A 15,177-nucleotide genomic window follows, 5' to 3' on the forward strand; every position below is an offset into this window, starting at 1 on the left:
TTATGTTTTTATGTTCTGACTACAGTGGAATTAAGTCAGAAACCAATAACAAGATATCTCGGAAAAATTCCAAATGTTTGGAAACTAAGTTACACACTTCTAAGTAGCCTATGGGTCAAAAAGAAACCAAAAGGGAAGTTAGAAAGTATTTTGAACGGAATGAAAATAAAAACACCACATGTCAAAATTTGTGGATGCAGCTACAGCAGTGCATAGAGGGAAATTTATAGCCTAAATGCCTATATTCGAAGAGTTTCAAATCAAGGACCTAAACTTCCACTTAAAAAAAAAAAAATTAGAAAAAGTAAGCAGGAGGAAGGAAATGATTAAGAGCAGAAATAAGTGAAATAGAAAACAAAACAATTCCAGAAACTCAATGAAACCAAAAGCTGGCTCTCTGAAAAGAGCGATAATATTGCCAAACCCATCCCACACTGATCAAAAAAGAAGAGAGAGAAGACAAAAATCATCAATCTTAGGTACAGAGGAAGGAAAATTTTCATTCTAGATGCGACAAATGTTAAAAAGCATTCTGTGGGCATTTATCCCACAGAGGTGAAAACTTATAATTACACAAACCTGTGTGTGAATGTCCACAGTGGCTATTTAGCGGATGAATGGTTGGACAGACTGTGGCGTACACATACCATGGAATCCTGCTCAGTAATAAACGGAATGAACTCCTGATACGTGCAACAACTTGGGTAAATATCCAGGGAATTAACACCAAGCTGATGATGATAATGATGATAATAATAATGATAATAATAAGGCAATCCCAAAAGGTTACCTGTTGTTTCCATTTGTATAGCATTTTTGGTATCACAAAATTTTAGAAATAAAGGACAGATTAGTGGTTATCAGAAATTAGGGAAGTTTGAGTTTGGGGCACGGGGTGGGGCAGGTATGGTTACAAAAGGGCAAACGTGAGGAATCCTTAGTGTTAGAGCTGTTCAGTATTTTTGTTTTTTAAGTTTATTTTGAGGGAGAGAATGCATGTGCAAGCAGGGGAGGGGCAGAGAGAGAGGGAGACAGAAAATCCAAAGCAGGCTCCGTGCTGATAGCACAGGGATCAATCCCATAAGCCTGTGAGATCATGACCTGAGCTGAAATCAAGTCAGACGCTTAACCAACAGAGCCACTGAGGTGCCCGAGAACCGTTCAGTATTTTGGCTAGTATCTCCTGGATACGTAAATCCGCACAGGTGATAAATCTGTATAGAACTTATTACATGCATGTGCACATGCATGTGCACATGCACGCGCACACACACAATACAAGCAAAACTGGGGAAGTCTGAATACAGTTGGTAGATTGCATCAGCATCAATATCCTGGGCTATTATAATACAGTTTTGCAAAATGTTATCATTGGGGAAACTAGGCAAAGCATACAGTGAATCTCTCTGTGTTATTTCTTATAACTGCGGGTGAATCTAGAGTGACCTCAGTAAAAGTTTTAATTAAAAATTTAAAAATAATTAGGAAATATTACGAGTAATTTTATGCCAACACATTTGAAATTTCAATTAAATGAACCCGTTCCTTGAAAGACTCAAGCTATCTAATCACCTGATAACAAATAGATCATCTCTGGGTGCCTGGGTGGCTCAGTTGGTTAAGCATCTGATTCTTCATTTCGGCTCAGGTTATTCATCTCATGGTTTATCTCTTCCGGGTGTGGGGCTTGATCCTACGACCCTGAGATCATGACCTGAGCCAAAATCAAGAGTCAGATGCTCAACCAACTGAATCACCCAGAAGTCCATGATCCACTTTGAAATAATTCTTGCATATGGTGCCAAATGTAGAACTAAGTTCATAGTTTTTGGGTTTTTTTTGTTTTGTTTTGCTTTTCAGTAGGGTCTGTGCCCAATATGGGGCTTGAACTCATGACCCCGAGATCAAGAGTCACATGTTCTACCAACTGAGCCAGCCAGGGGCCCCCATTATTTGTTGAAAGAAAAATGATCCTTCTCCTGTTGGACTGATTAGATACCTTTGTTGAAAATCCATTGACCATGTGTGTGTGGGATTATATCTGGATTCTTTTTTTTTTTTTTTCTGGATTCTTTATTCTTTTTCACTGGCCTGTATTTTTATACCAGTTCTGCACTCTTGACTATTGTAGCTTTTTCAAAGTTGTCTCCTTTGCATTTCCACATACATTTTAATTTTTTTTTAATGTTCACTCATTTTTGAGAGAGACAGACAGACAGATAGACAGAGACAGAGCTCGAGCAAGGGAGGGGCAGAGAGAGAGGGATACACAGAATCCGAAGCACGCTCCAGGCTCTGAGCTGTCAGCACAGAGCCTGATGCAGGGCTTGAACTCACGAACTGCAAGATCATGACCTGAGTCCAAGTTGCACGCCCAACCAACTGAGCCACACAGGTGCTCCTCTGTATATATTTTAGAAGAGCTTGCCAGTTTCTACAAAAAGCCTGCTGGAATTTTGATTGGGTTTGAATTGTATCCATAGGTCAGTTTGGGGAGAATCTTACCAACATTGAGTCTCCTGATCCATGAGCATAGTCTATCTCTCCATTTACTTAGCTCTTTCATTTCTCTAAAAAATGTTTTATAATTTCCCAGTGTACATGTTTTACACACTTTGTGTCAGATTTCTTCCTAAGTATTTGATATTTTTGATGTGGTTATAAATGGTATTTTTAAAATGTCAATTTCTGATTGTTCATTGCTAGTATATAGAAATGCAGTTGATTTTTATAGTAAGCTTGTACCCTTCTACCTTCTCCATCTAGATGCCTCCTACACTGTGAAGCTTTCCCCAGCTCCCTCAACTTCTCTCTGCTCTTCTTCTCCAGTATCACGTGCAGGTCTTTATCCCCAAACCTAGCCAGTTGGATTGGGACCATTTGTTTCTGTGTCTGCCTCCCCCATCAGACCGGGAGCTCCTTGACGTTGGGAGAGCCCAGCTCCTATTTGGTTCATCTTGTGCCCACTAGGGTCCAGCCCACGGTCTGGCACACAATAAATAGTCATTGAGTGAGTGTCTGAGGAAAGAATGAATAGATGGGTGTGGATGGATAGATGGAGGAGGGAGGGGGGAGGGAGGGATAGATGGAGGAGGAAAGGATGGATCGATGGATGGATGGATGGGAATTGTATTTGCTAAACCAGGCTATTTTTGTTTCTGAATCTGCTGCAACTTCCTGCGTGCCACAGTGGTCTGCATACTGCTGAATGTCACCAGTAGACCGCAGTCTTCGTAAATAACATTGACCAAATACTTCCGGCATGCTGGACATTCTGCAAGCTCCCTGCAGGCATCTTCTCGTTAAACGTGTCACACACCTCCTCTCCTCCTCTCTCTCCTGTGTTCATAAAGTTCTAGCCACTCTGATTTCTCTGTTGGTTCTCAAATCCATCAAACACACTCCATCTCTGCACCTTTGCCCTGTTCTCCTCTGCTCAGGGCCCTCTTTCCTCAGATGACTGCTTGGCTTGTTCCATCGCCTCTTTTAAGCCTGTGCTCAAATGTTACCTCCTCAGTGAAGCTTTCCCTGACCGCTAAAACAGCCACCCTACCACTCTCCATCTCCTATCTGGGGCTTTCTCCGTTTAACATGACAGGTTCATTCTCCCAGCTCATTACCTATTCCTTCCCATCCTCATTTTACTTTCTGCACTATATTCTAGGAAAGTACCACGTTTGGTTAATAATAATAATGATGTCCTGTTTCTTGAGCGTTTATTCAAAAGTGTGCCAAGCAGACTGCCAAATGCTTTACATAGATGAACGGACTTCACCCACATGACACACCTATGGGGTAGGGGCTTTTTTTTTTTTCTGCGAGAGGTCCAGTTATTTGCCTGCTGCTGTGGATGAGGACCGCTCCAGCGAGCCTGTGTGTGAGGCTGCCTGATTGCCTGCTTTCCTTCTGTTTAGTTTTGTAGATGACGCTGACAGCCTCCTGCACATCAAGATAGAAGATTCCCCGGAAGCCGACCTTTCCCCCTTTTTAAGGCACCTCTGTCACTTTCTCGGTAAGGGGCAATCTCCAACCAGGAAGCCACTGGTCTGTGCCCAGGGGCCAGAAGGGCTGTGGTACCTTGTCCACGCTTCTGCTTCTGATTGTGACTGTCAGCACTGAGGAAAGAAAGGGGGGGGCCAAGCACAAGCCCGGCTAGGTGTGGCCAAGCCCCAGGACAAACTGTCCCTCAGGAGCCCTTGACAATGAGGGCAGCCACATGTTTACCTTGGGGGTAGTGGGGCCAGATAAGACCACCGGATTGCAGATTGAGCGCCCTGCATTCTGACCCTGGCTGGACCAGTAGGCCCTTTTGGGTCCACTTAACCCTTGGTCCCGGCCTCACTGCACCTGTTGGGAAATGAGAGTGTTGCCCGCCTCCCTCCCCCCACCACCTGCTGTGGGTGCATATGGTCAGAGCAGCCTGCTCTGGGCTCTGGGAACCCAGAGGTGAATCATACTCCATCCCTGCCTGCCTGTCCTGTCAATGGGTGGAATGGATGGAAAATTCCAGAACCCTCCCAGCTCTGATTTCCAGGATCCCCAGTGTGTGTGTGCCCAGTGTCCCTTTGGTTCTCCCATCACACATGGCAGTGCCCACCAATCACTTACCTCATTGAGGGTGCAGTTTTCAGTCACCCCAGGGCTCACGATTGCCCAAGGAGAGCAAGATGGCTGGAGAGATTGAGGTTGAGTCCAGTCAGGGGCCCTACCCCAGGGCTGCCTGCTGGGTACCACTTTAGCCCCCAGCCCACATGGCCACACCAGGGGCCAGAGAATGGCTTTTTGGCCCAAACATCCTTATTTGCCTGGGAGGTTGCAACATTCACTTGACCAGTATCTAGGCTGTGACTTGCCCTGTGTCCCACCTTGGGATGGCAGAGTCCTGTGCCATAGAGGCCCCCTCTCCAGCCCTACCTTGCTGGGTGGGACTTGCTGGGCCAGTCCTTAACTGCTCTGTGTCTCTGATTCCTTGTCCATATGATGAGGCACTTGGCCTTAACCATCTCCTCCAGTGCTGACAGTCTGCAATTTCGCATGTGGTATGTTTATCTCCAGTTCTCAGAGGTTACCCGATCAGCCCAGGATGCCAGCTTAGATTTCCTCCCCACCCCTCACTGGGCGAGCCTCAGCCTCAGGGGCGTTATTAAGTGTGATCGTAGCTGACCTCTCCGTGTCAGGCATGGGGCTAAGCACAGGACAAAACCTTTTGAGGTAGGTAGTATACTGTAACCCCATTTTCTGGAGGATAAAACTGTGCCTTAGAGTAACATGCTCGGGCCATACAGCCAGTGAGTGGCCGAGCCAGGATTCATACCCAGGCCGTACTGCCTCTGTCAGCACCCCCATGTCCTGGGGGGACCATCTTCTCATCCCACTCAGGAGGCCAGCTGGTAACTGAGCTTCTTGGGCTAGAAACCTGGAGAGCCAAAAAAAAAAAAAAAGACCTTTGCATGATAATGCTGAACACCCAGTGTGATTCTCTTGAACTGCCAGTGAGGTCTGAGGACCTCCATGTGCCAGGTGATGAAACAGTGTCCCAGAGACGTTGCGTGACTAGCCTATGCCATGGTGTGCTGGGTCTGAACTCACTCTTGGACCATGGGCCCCTGAAGCCAGTCAGCTTACGGCAACTAAGGTCCACAGGGAACGAGGCCATGCAGGTCCCCCGCCTTTCCTTCCTCTTGCAGAACTTCACCTCCAGCTTGGCTCTGTCATCCTGGTCTTTTCCACCCTGGGCATCAGTCGCAGCTGTGCGGCCATCTTGGCCTTCCTCATGCACTGGAATGGGCAGACCTTGAAGGTACGCACTCCCCAGGCGAGGATCAGACTGCAGCTACCTCCAGCAGGCAGCGTCAGAGCTGGACCTGGGAGGAAGGGGGCCCAGGCACTACCTTGGGGCCCTAACTGGGGGGCGGGAGGGAGAGGGGTCAGGGAAGGGAGCTCCAAGTCTAGGGCTCTATCCAGCATACACACCCAGGGGCAAGGTCCCAGAGGTCTGGGCCAGAGGCTGAGGCTGTGACATTAGAGACCTGAGGCTTGGCGTGTGGGGCAAGCCCAGAGACTCAGGCTGGGCAAGGCCATGGCCAGCCACACCCTCATCATGTCCCTCCTCAATCTGACTACTGGCATCTGTTCAGGCTTCTCCCAGGGAGGTAAGTTTTGGCTATTGCTTGGAGCCAGAGACTTGCAGCGCCCCCAGGCTCCAAGGGCACCTACCCTGACAGTCTTTACCCAGATTGGAGAAGGGGGCAGAGACCTATCTCCACAAACCCTGTGGAACCAGGGCTCCTGGTGCCGAGGGCAGTGTGTTTTGAGTGCGCTGGGAAATGGCAGATCTGCCCTGAGGGGAGGAACAGCTTGTGCGTGATTTCCAAGGACTTGGGTAGGACCCACACAGCTCCCATATATGCCCGGGGCTGTGCTTGGAGGAAGGGGAGCATCGAAGAATGACCATGGTCAGGGCCTACTGCTGGTGGTTTTAGATATTGACCCCACGTGCTCTGTGGGGGTGAAATTGCAAGCTAGAAGGAGTCTTAGACGGCCAAGAATTCGACCTGTGGGTACGTACCTGGCAGAAGTGAAAGCAAAGACTCCGAAGTTTGTAGAACCATGTTCTTGGTTCTACACTTGGTTCAACACTGACGGTAGCCGGGAGGGGGGAGTGACCCAAGTGTCCATCGACAGATGGGAAAATAAGTGGGTAGTGTATCCAAATAATGGAATACTACTCAGCCTTAAAAAGGGGAGACATTTTGACACCTGCTGCAACATGGATGAACCTGGAGGACATTGTGCGGAGTAGAATAAGCCAGTCACAAAAGGACAAATACCATATGATTCCGCTTATGAGGTACCCGGAGTCGTCAAAATCACAGACATTGGAGGTAGAATGGTGGGTGCCGAGGGCAGGGGGCAGCGGGAACGGGGAGCTGTTTAATGGACATGAAGCTGTGGTTTGGGAAGATGGAAAAGTTCTGGAGATGGATGGTGGTGCTGGTTGTGTGATGCGGCAAATGCACTTAATGCCACTGAACTGTACGTCCAAACCCGGTTACGGTGGTAAGTTTTCTGTATGCGTATTTTACCACAATTGACACCATTGAAAAAGAAAAGCATCTGGATGCAGAATCGCAGGCCTGGAGCGAGAGAACCAGACCGCTGTTCTCACCCCGTGCAAGGTGAATTGTCGGAGGTCATTGCCTGCTTGAGTGTTTTGGTGTGTGCTGCAGGGAAGGGTGTGACGTTGCTGATAAATCTGGGGAGGGAGGCCTGTGCCGTTGCTCCTGTAGAGATGCCTCTCCAGCCACCTCCCCAGGAATGGGCGCTGGCCTGCAAGGGGCCCCTTCTCCACTGCCTTGTTGAGCTGGAATGTGGAGAAGACTGGAGCTGGCAGAAGGTGTGGAGAGCTCACTGCTTGCAGGGGGTGTTCCAGGATGGGAGCTCCCCAGGAGTTCGAATGGGGCCAATGGGAGCCCTGGCCTGCTGGGGTCCCTGATTTCCTTACGGCTCATGGTGAAGTTTGTGTACAAAAAGGTCGAGCAAGAGCCTTGTAGCTCTGATATTTAGTGATGTTTCCCAGCCCTGACAAGCACATCACAGTCCTCTCTCTGCTCCCAGGCTTCCAGAGCTGGCTGGGGTGAGTGCAAGAGGGAGGGTTCACCCACCTGGCTCCTCTGAGTTCTCTAGCAGTGAAGGCCAGGCCCCCTCGGCTATGTAGTGGCACCCATGGGCCCACCCACGGGTCCCCAAAGAACTCCAGCAGTGAATTCGAGGGCCATCTGGGTGTGGCTGTCCTGCTCAGTGGGAGGACAGGTGCTTGGGTCCTTGAAGGACCCAAGTCCTCCTCTCAGGAGGAACCTGGGATTAGTAATCTGTGTTGTGTGCAGGGATGTCCTGTTGCTGGGGGCTCTGCCCTGAGATGCCATCTAGATAACTTGACAAAAAATGCTATGCAACCAGAGCTGTGGACAGCAAGAACTGCCACTGTGACCTTGCTGGTCTTTTCCAGACTGAGTTAGTCGTGTGTGGTGGTTAGGTTTTCCTAACCATTACCAAGCAATGCCCTGCATTACTGACAGAGGTTGACCTGGGCTCAGCTCTGCTGCTGCCTGGGGTCCAGAAAGACATTCCCTCCTCCTGTTGTCTGTGTGGTCCTGGGGTCCTCCTCCGTGCACTGGGGAAGCCATGTCCCTGGCTGTTGTCAGCTCAGTTGAGATGGTCAGAGCCCATGGGCTTGGCAAAAAAAAAAAAAAAAAAAGTGTGGGCCACACTGGGGCAATATACTGCTTCCTGGGCTTATGGTCCCAGCTGAGCTCACTGAGGCACCAAGACCAGAAGTGGGAAGTTAAGGGGTGAACCCTGAGCCACCCTGCTTGTCCTGGGCTTTCAAGGCTTTGGCACAAGGTTGTGTGGGATCCCAGAGCCAGCAAGTCCTTAAGAAATCTATTTCAGTTCCTTTAAACTGCTGACAGTAACTTTGTCCCTTAAAAGATCTTCAGAGAAAAACAAAACAAAACAAAATCCAACTCCTGAGGCACCATAATGGCTACTATTGGCAGAGTGCCAGGTCATTGTGAATACTTCTTGCATAATGAAACCACAAGGACCCCGCAGATTGTTATTATCCCTGTTTTGCAGGAGGCTTCTAGAGGCTGAGTAATTTGCCCAAGGCCCCATAGCTGTAAGTGGCAAAGCTGGAATCCAAAACCACCACACGGCACAGTTTGAGAATCTGGGCTTTACACAGAGCCCAAGGTGGTGGGAAGAGCATTGGCCTTGCACCCTGAAGAATGGGGCTGTGGGCTGGCTGCTGCCTCTTACCAAGAGTGACCTGGCCACATACCTTCATCCTTCGATCTCACTGGTGTTTTCTGTGAGTCCAAGCAGATGCTTTGTGGGCTGAAAGGGGTTGTGAGCAGTGAGTGTGGGGGACTGTGATTATAGTTTGTCCTCAGGGGCCCCATCTGACCTGATCAGGACTTAGTAAACTTTACAACTGCATAGCTCTGCCCCAGGTACCACTGTTGTTGTTATTGTTGTTTTAAATGGCAAAGTACAGATAACATGAAATTTACCATTCTGTCATTTGTAAGCATGCAGTTCAGCAGCATTAAGTACATTCACATTATTGTGCAGCCGATCTCCAGAACTCTTTTCATCTTGCAAAACTAAAGCTCTATACCCGTTAAGTAGCAATTCCACATTCTCCTCTCCGCCCAGCCTCTGGCAACCACCATTCTCCTTTCTGTGTCTATGAATTTGACTCCTTCAGGTACCTCATATAAGTGGAATCATACAGTATTTGTCCTTTTGTGAGTGGCTTATTTCACTTCACATAATATCCTTAAGGTTCATCTATGTTGTAGCATGTGCCAGAATTTCCTTGCTTTTTAAGGCTGAATGATATTCTGTTGTATGTAGTATTCACCAGTGAGCCCATCAGGGCCTGGTGCTTTCTGTTTTGGAAGATAAGTTTTTAATCCAATTTCTTTAATAGATAAAGGCCTATTCAGATTGTGTGATTTTGTGTGAGTCTTGGCAGATTGTGTCTTTCAAGGAATTGGTCTGTTTTATCTAGATGCTATGTGGACATGATGTTGTTCATAGTATTCCTTTAGTCTCCTTTTAATGTCCATGGGCTCTGTAGTGATGTCCCTTTTTCATTTCTGATATTAATGAATTGTATCTTCCCTCCTTTTCTTAGTCTTGCTAGAAGCTGATCAATTTTGCTGATTTTTTCCCCCAAAGAACCAGCTTTTGATTTCATTGATTTTTTTTTTTCTGTTGATTTTCTGTTTTCAATTTCATTGATTTTGGCTTTAATTTTTATTTTTTTCTACTTACTTTGGGTTTAATTTACTCTTCTTAGTTTCCTAAGAAGGAAAACTTAGAGGATTGATTTAGATGAACATTCATCTTGTGAATGTTCCATTTGATCTTGAGAAGAATGTATATGCTGTTGTTGGATGGAATATTCTATAGGTGTCAGTTATATCTAGTTAATTAATGGTGCTGTTGAGTTCAACTATGACCTTATTGATTTTCTGCCTGCCATATCTGTCCATTACTGATAGAAAAGTGATGAAGTCTCTAGAACAGTGGATTCATCTATTTCTCCTTGCCTCACATATATTGATGTTGTTAGGTACATGCCGTTGTATGTATGTATATACGTATTTTGTTTATCCCTTCATCTGTTGATGGATCTTTGGGTTACTTCTACCTTTTGTTTATTTTTTGAATAATGCTACTGTGACTGTGGGTGTGTGAATATCTTTGAGATCCTGCTTTCAGTTCTTTTTTTCCTGTTTTATTCTTTGTTAAGATATAATTAATATATAACATCAGTTTCAGGTATATAACAATTGTTCAGTGTTATGTACATACTACAAAATGATCACAATAAGTCTTGTTAACATCCATCACCACATATAGGTACAAATTTTTTTCTTGTATGAGAACTTTTAAGATCTACTCTCTTAGTAACTGTAAATTATACAGTATAGCATTAACTATAGTTACCATACTGTGTATATCCCTATGACTTATTTTGTAACTGGAAGTTTGTACCTTTTGACCACTTTCCCCATTTTGCTCACCTCTGGCCCCTACCTCTGGCAACCCTCAGTCTATTCCCTGTGTCTGAGTTCAGCTTTTGTGTGTTTTTGTTTTGTTTTTTAGGTTCCATATAAGTGAGATCATATGGTATTTGTCTTTCTTTGTCTGACTTCACTTAGCATAATGCCTTCAAGGTCCATCCATGTTGTTGCAGATAGCTGGATTCCTTCCTTTTTAATGGTTGAATAATATTCCATCCTGTGTTCCATTCTGTTCCATGTTGTCTTTATCCATTCAGCCATCAGTGGCCACTATGGTTGTTTCATGTCTTGGCTATTGTAAATAATGCTGCAGTGAAGATGAGGTACAGATACCTTTTTGGGCTAGTGTTTGTATTTCCTTTTTTTTTTTAATGTTTATTTTTATTCTTGAGAGAGTGCACATGTGCAAGCAGGGGAGAGGCAGAGAGAGAGGGGGACAGAGGATCCAAAGCGGGCTTCATGCTGACAGCAGAGAGCCCTATGTGGGGCTCAAACTCACAAACTGAGATCATGACCTGAGCTGAAGTCAGATGCTTAATTGACTGAGCCACCTAGGTGCGCTGTGTTTTTGTTTCCTTTCTATAAATACTCAGAAATGGAATTTCTGGATCATATGGTAATTCTTTTCATTTTATTGTTGTTTTTTTTTTATTTTAGAGAGAGAGAGTGCTTGTGAGTAGGGGAGACAGGCAGAGGGAGAGGGAGAGAGAGAATCTCAAGCAGGCTCCATTCCATGCTCAGTGTGGAGCCTAGGATTGTGACCAGAGCTGAAATCAAGAGTTGGATGCTCAATGGACTGAACCACCCAGGTGCCCCATATTCCTAATTTTTTATGAATCTCCATATTATTTCCATAGTGACTGTACCAATTTACAGTTCTATTAGTGCATCGAGGTTCCCTTTTCTCCACATCCTTGTTTGCACTTGTTATTTCTTACATTTTTTTGGTAATAGCCATATTGTGATTTGTTACCTCATTGTGATTTTGATTTGCACTTCCCTGATGATTAGTGATGTTGAGCATCTTCTCCTGTACCCATTGGCCATCTGTATGTCTTCTTGGGGAAAAGACATCCAGATCTTCTGCTCTTTTTAAAATCAGATTTTTTTCTATTACATTGCAAGAGTTATTTATATATTTTGGATATTAACGTCTTATTAGATATATGATTTACAGATCTCTTCTCCCATTCAGTAGGTTGCCTTTTCATTTGGTTGATGGTTTCCTTTGTTGTGCAAAAGCTTTTTAGTTTGATGCAGTTGTTTGTTTTTGTTCTTGTTGCCTTTGCTTTTGGTATCAAATCCAAAATATCATCACCAGGACTGATGTCAGGGAGCTTACCAGATATGTTTTCTTCTAGGATCATTATGATTTGGGGTCTTACATTCAAGCCTTTAATTTTTTTTGAGTTGATTTTTGTGTATGGAGGAAGACATGTTCCAGTTTCACTATTTTGCATGTGGCTGTCTAGCTTTCCAATGCCATTTATTGAAGATTGTCCTTTACCCATTGTATATTCTTGTCTCCTTTGTCATAAATTAATTGAAGATTTATACATGTCGGTTTATTTCTGGACTATTTTGTTCCATTGACTTATGTGTGTATTTTTATGTCCATGCCATACTGCCTTGACTATGATAGCTTTGTAATATAGTTTGAAATCAGGATGTCATGCCTCCCGCTTTGTTCTTCTTTCTTCAGATTGCTTTAGCTATCTGAGGGTCTGTTAATGATTCCATACAAATTTTAAGATTGTTTGTTCTATTTCTGTGAAAAATTCCATTGGAATTTTGTCAGGGATTGTGTTGAATCTGTAGATTGCTTTGGGTACTTGGGATGTTTTAACAATGTTAATTCTTCCAATCCATGAGCCTGGAATATCTATTTATTTGTATCCTCTTCAGTTTCTTTTATTCATGTCTTACAGTTTTCAGTGTATACGTTTTTAGCTCCTTGGTTAAATTTATCCCTAGGGATTTTATTCTTTTTGGTGTAATTATAAATGGGATTGTTCTCTTAATTCCTCTTTCTGATAGATAGTTCATTATTAGTGCATGTGATTTTTGTGTATTGATTTTGTATCCTGCAACTTTACCAAATTTATTATTCCTAATGTTTTTTTGATGGATACTTTAGGGCTTTCCAAATATAATACCATTTGTAAAGAGTTTTACTTCCTTTCCAATTTGGATGCCTTTTATTTCTTGCCTAATTGCTACTGCTTGCAATACTATGTTGAATAAATGTGGCAAGAGTGGGCATCCTTCTCTTATTCCTGATCTTAAAGGAGAAGCTATTCAGCTTTTCACCATTGAGTATGATGATGGGCTTGTCATATATTGCTTTCATTACGTTGCAGTGTATTGTATTCCCTCTATACCCACGTTTTGGAGAATTTTTATAACTGGATGTTGATTTTTGCTAAATTCTTTTTCTGCCTCTGTTGAGATAATCATACAATTTTTATCCTTCATTTTGTTATGATGGTATATTACATTGACTGGTTTGCAAAGGTTAAACCATCCTTGCATCCGTGAAGTCAATCCCGCTTGATCCTGGTATATAATTCTTTTAATGTATTGATGAATTTGGCTTGCTAAGATCTTGTTCAGGATTTTTGCATCTATGCTAATCAGGGATATTGGCCTGTAATTTTCTTTTCTTGTTGTGTCTTTGTCTGGTTTGGCATCAGGGTAATGCTGGCCTTGTAGAATGAATTTGGGAGTGTTCCTCCTCTTCTGTTTTTGGGAAGTGTTTAATAAGGAAGTGTTTAATAATGTTCGGTCCAATTCATCAGTGAAGTTATCTGATCCTGTACTTTTGTTTCTTGGGGGGTTTTGATTATGGATTCAATCTCGTTACTAATAATTGGTCTGTTCAGATTTTCTATTTCTCCATAACTCAGTCTTGGTAGGTTGTAAATTCCAGGAATCTATCCATTTTTTCCATTTTGTTCAATATGTTGGTGTATAATTGTTCACAGTAATCTCTTATCCTTTGCATTTCTTTGGTATCAGTTGTAACATTTCCACTTTCATTTCTGATATTATTTGAGCCCTTTGTTTTCTTGGTGAGTCTAGCTAAAAGCTTGTCTATTTTGTTTATCTTTTAAAAAAACCCATCTCTTAGTTTCATTGATCTTTTCTGTTGTCTTTTTAGTCTCTATTTCCACTTTGGTCTTGGTTATTTCCCACTTCCTAGTAATTTGGGGCTTAGTTTGTTGTTCTTCTAGTTTCATGAGGTGTTTTTGTTTCTTAATGTAGGCATTTATTGCTATGAACGTCCTTCTTAGAACTGCTTTCGCTGCAGCCCATAAATGTTGATATGTTGTATTTTCATTTTCATTTGTTTCAAGACATTTTTTAAAGATTTTATTTTTAAGCAGTCTCTACACCCAATGTGGGGCTTGAACCCACAACCCTGAGATTGTCACATGCTCCACTGACTGAACCGGCCAGGTGCCCTCAGTATATTTTTGATATTTCTTTTGATTTCTTCATTGATCCATTGTTTGTTTAGTAACATGTTGCTTAATCTCCATGTATATGTGTACTTTCCAGTTTTCTTGTAATTGATTTCTAGTTTCATACCACTGTGGTCATAAAAGATGCTTGATAATATCTCAGTCTTCTTAAATTTATTATTTATTTTGTGGCATAACATATGATCTGTCCTGGAGGATGTTTCATGTGCACTTGAGAAGAATGTGTTCACTTTGAGAGGGAATGTTCTGTAAATGTCTGTTAGGTCCATCTGGCTTAATGTGTACTTCAAGTCCAATGTTTTATTATTGATTTTATGTCTGGATGACCTGTTAATGCAAGTGGGGGTATTAAAGTCCCCTACTATTGTTATATTGCTGTCTATATCTCTCTTTAGGTCTGTTAATATTTGCTTTATATATTTAAGTTCTTCTATGTTGGGTGCATAAATATGGACAAATTTTACATCCTCTTGTTGGATTGAGCCTTTTATCATTATATAGTGACCTTTGTTTCTTATCATAGTCTTTGTCTTAAGGTCTATTTTGTCTGATATAGCAGCTTCAGCTTTCTTCTGGTTTCCATTTGCCTGGAGTATCTCTTGCCTCCCTTCACTTTGTGCGTGTGTGTGTGTGTGTGTGTGTGTGTGTGTGTGTGTGTATGTGTGTGTGTGTGTGTGTGTCTCCTTAACATCTGAAGTGAGTGTCTTAGGCAGCATATAGATGAGTCTTCTCTTTTTTTTTTAATCCATTTTGCCACTCTGTGTCTTTCGATGGGAGAAGTTAGTCTATTTACATTTAAGGTAATTATTGATAGGTTTGGAATTACTGCCATTTTAACTGTTTTTTTGGGGGGGCTGTTTTATAATTCCTTTTTTCCTTTTCTTGCTCTCTTTGTGATTTATGATTTTCTGTAGTGGTTTGCTTATTCCTTTCTCTTTCTCTTTTGTGTATCTATTACAGATTTTTGCTTTGTGGTTACCATCAGACTTACATAAAACAACTTATAACAGCCTGTTTTCAGTTGATAACAACTTAAGTTTGAACGCAGTCTAAAACTCTACATTTTTACTACCCCTCCCAATGTTTTATGTTTT

General features: G+C 43.3%; 1 protein-coding gene across 5 annotated transcripts in view; it reads left to right on the top strand.

Moving 5' to 3' along the window:
- STYXL1 (serine/threonine/tyrosine interacting like 1) overlaps positions 1-15,177 on the top strand; it is a 73,360-nt gene that overhangs the window by 50,036 nt on the left and 8,147 nt on the right. For 2 of the 5 annotated variants that reach the window (XM_042970818.1, XM_042970817.1), the window contains exons 7-9: positions 2,767-2,841; positions 3,915-4,012; positions 5,688-5,815. In XM_042970818.1, the coding sequence (XP_042826752.1) occupies positions 2,767-2,841; positions 3,915-4,012; positions 5,688-5,815 (301 nt within the window). The remainder of the gene's footprint in view (positions 1-2,766; positions 2,842-3,914; positions 4,013-5,687; positions 5,816-15,177) is intronic. The other 3 variants (XM_042970819.1, XM_042970820.1, XM_007073891.2) reach the window with 3 other exon arrangements.

The sequence above is a fragment of the Panthera tigris genome, chromosome E3 (assembly GCF_018350195.1).
Source record: "Panthera tigris isolate Pti1 chromosome E3, P.tigris_Pti1_mat1.1, whole genome shotgun sequence".
NCBI lineage: Eukaryota > Metazoa > Chordata > Mammalia > Carnivora > Felidae > Panthera > Panthera tigris.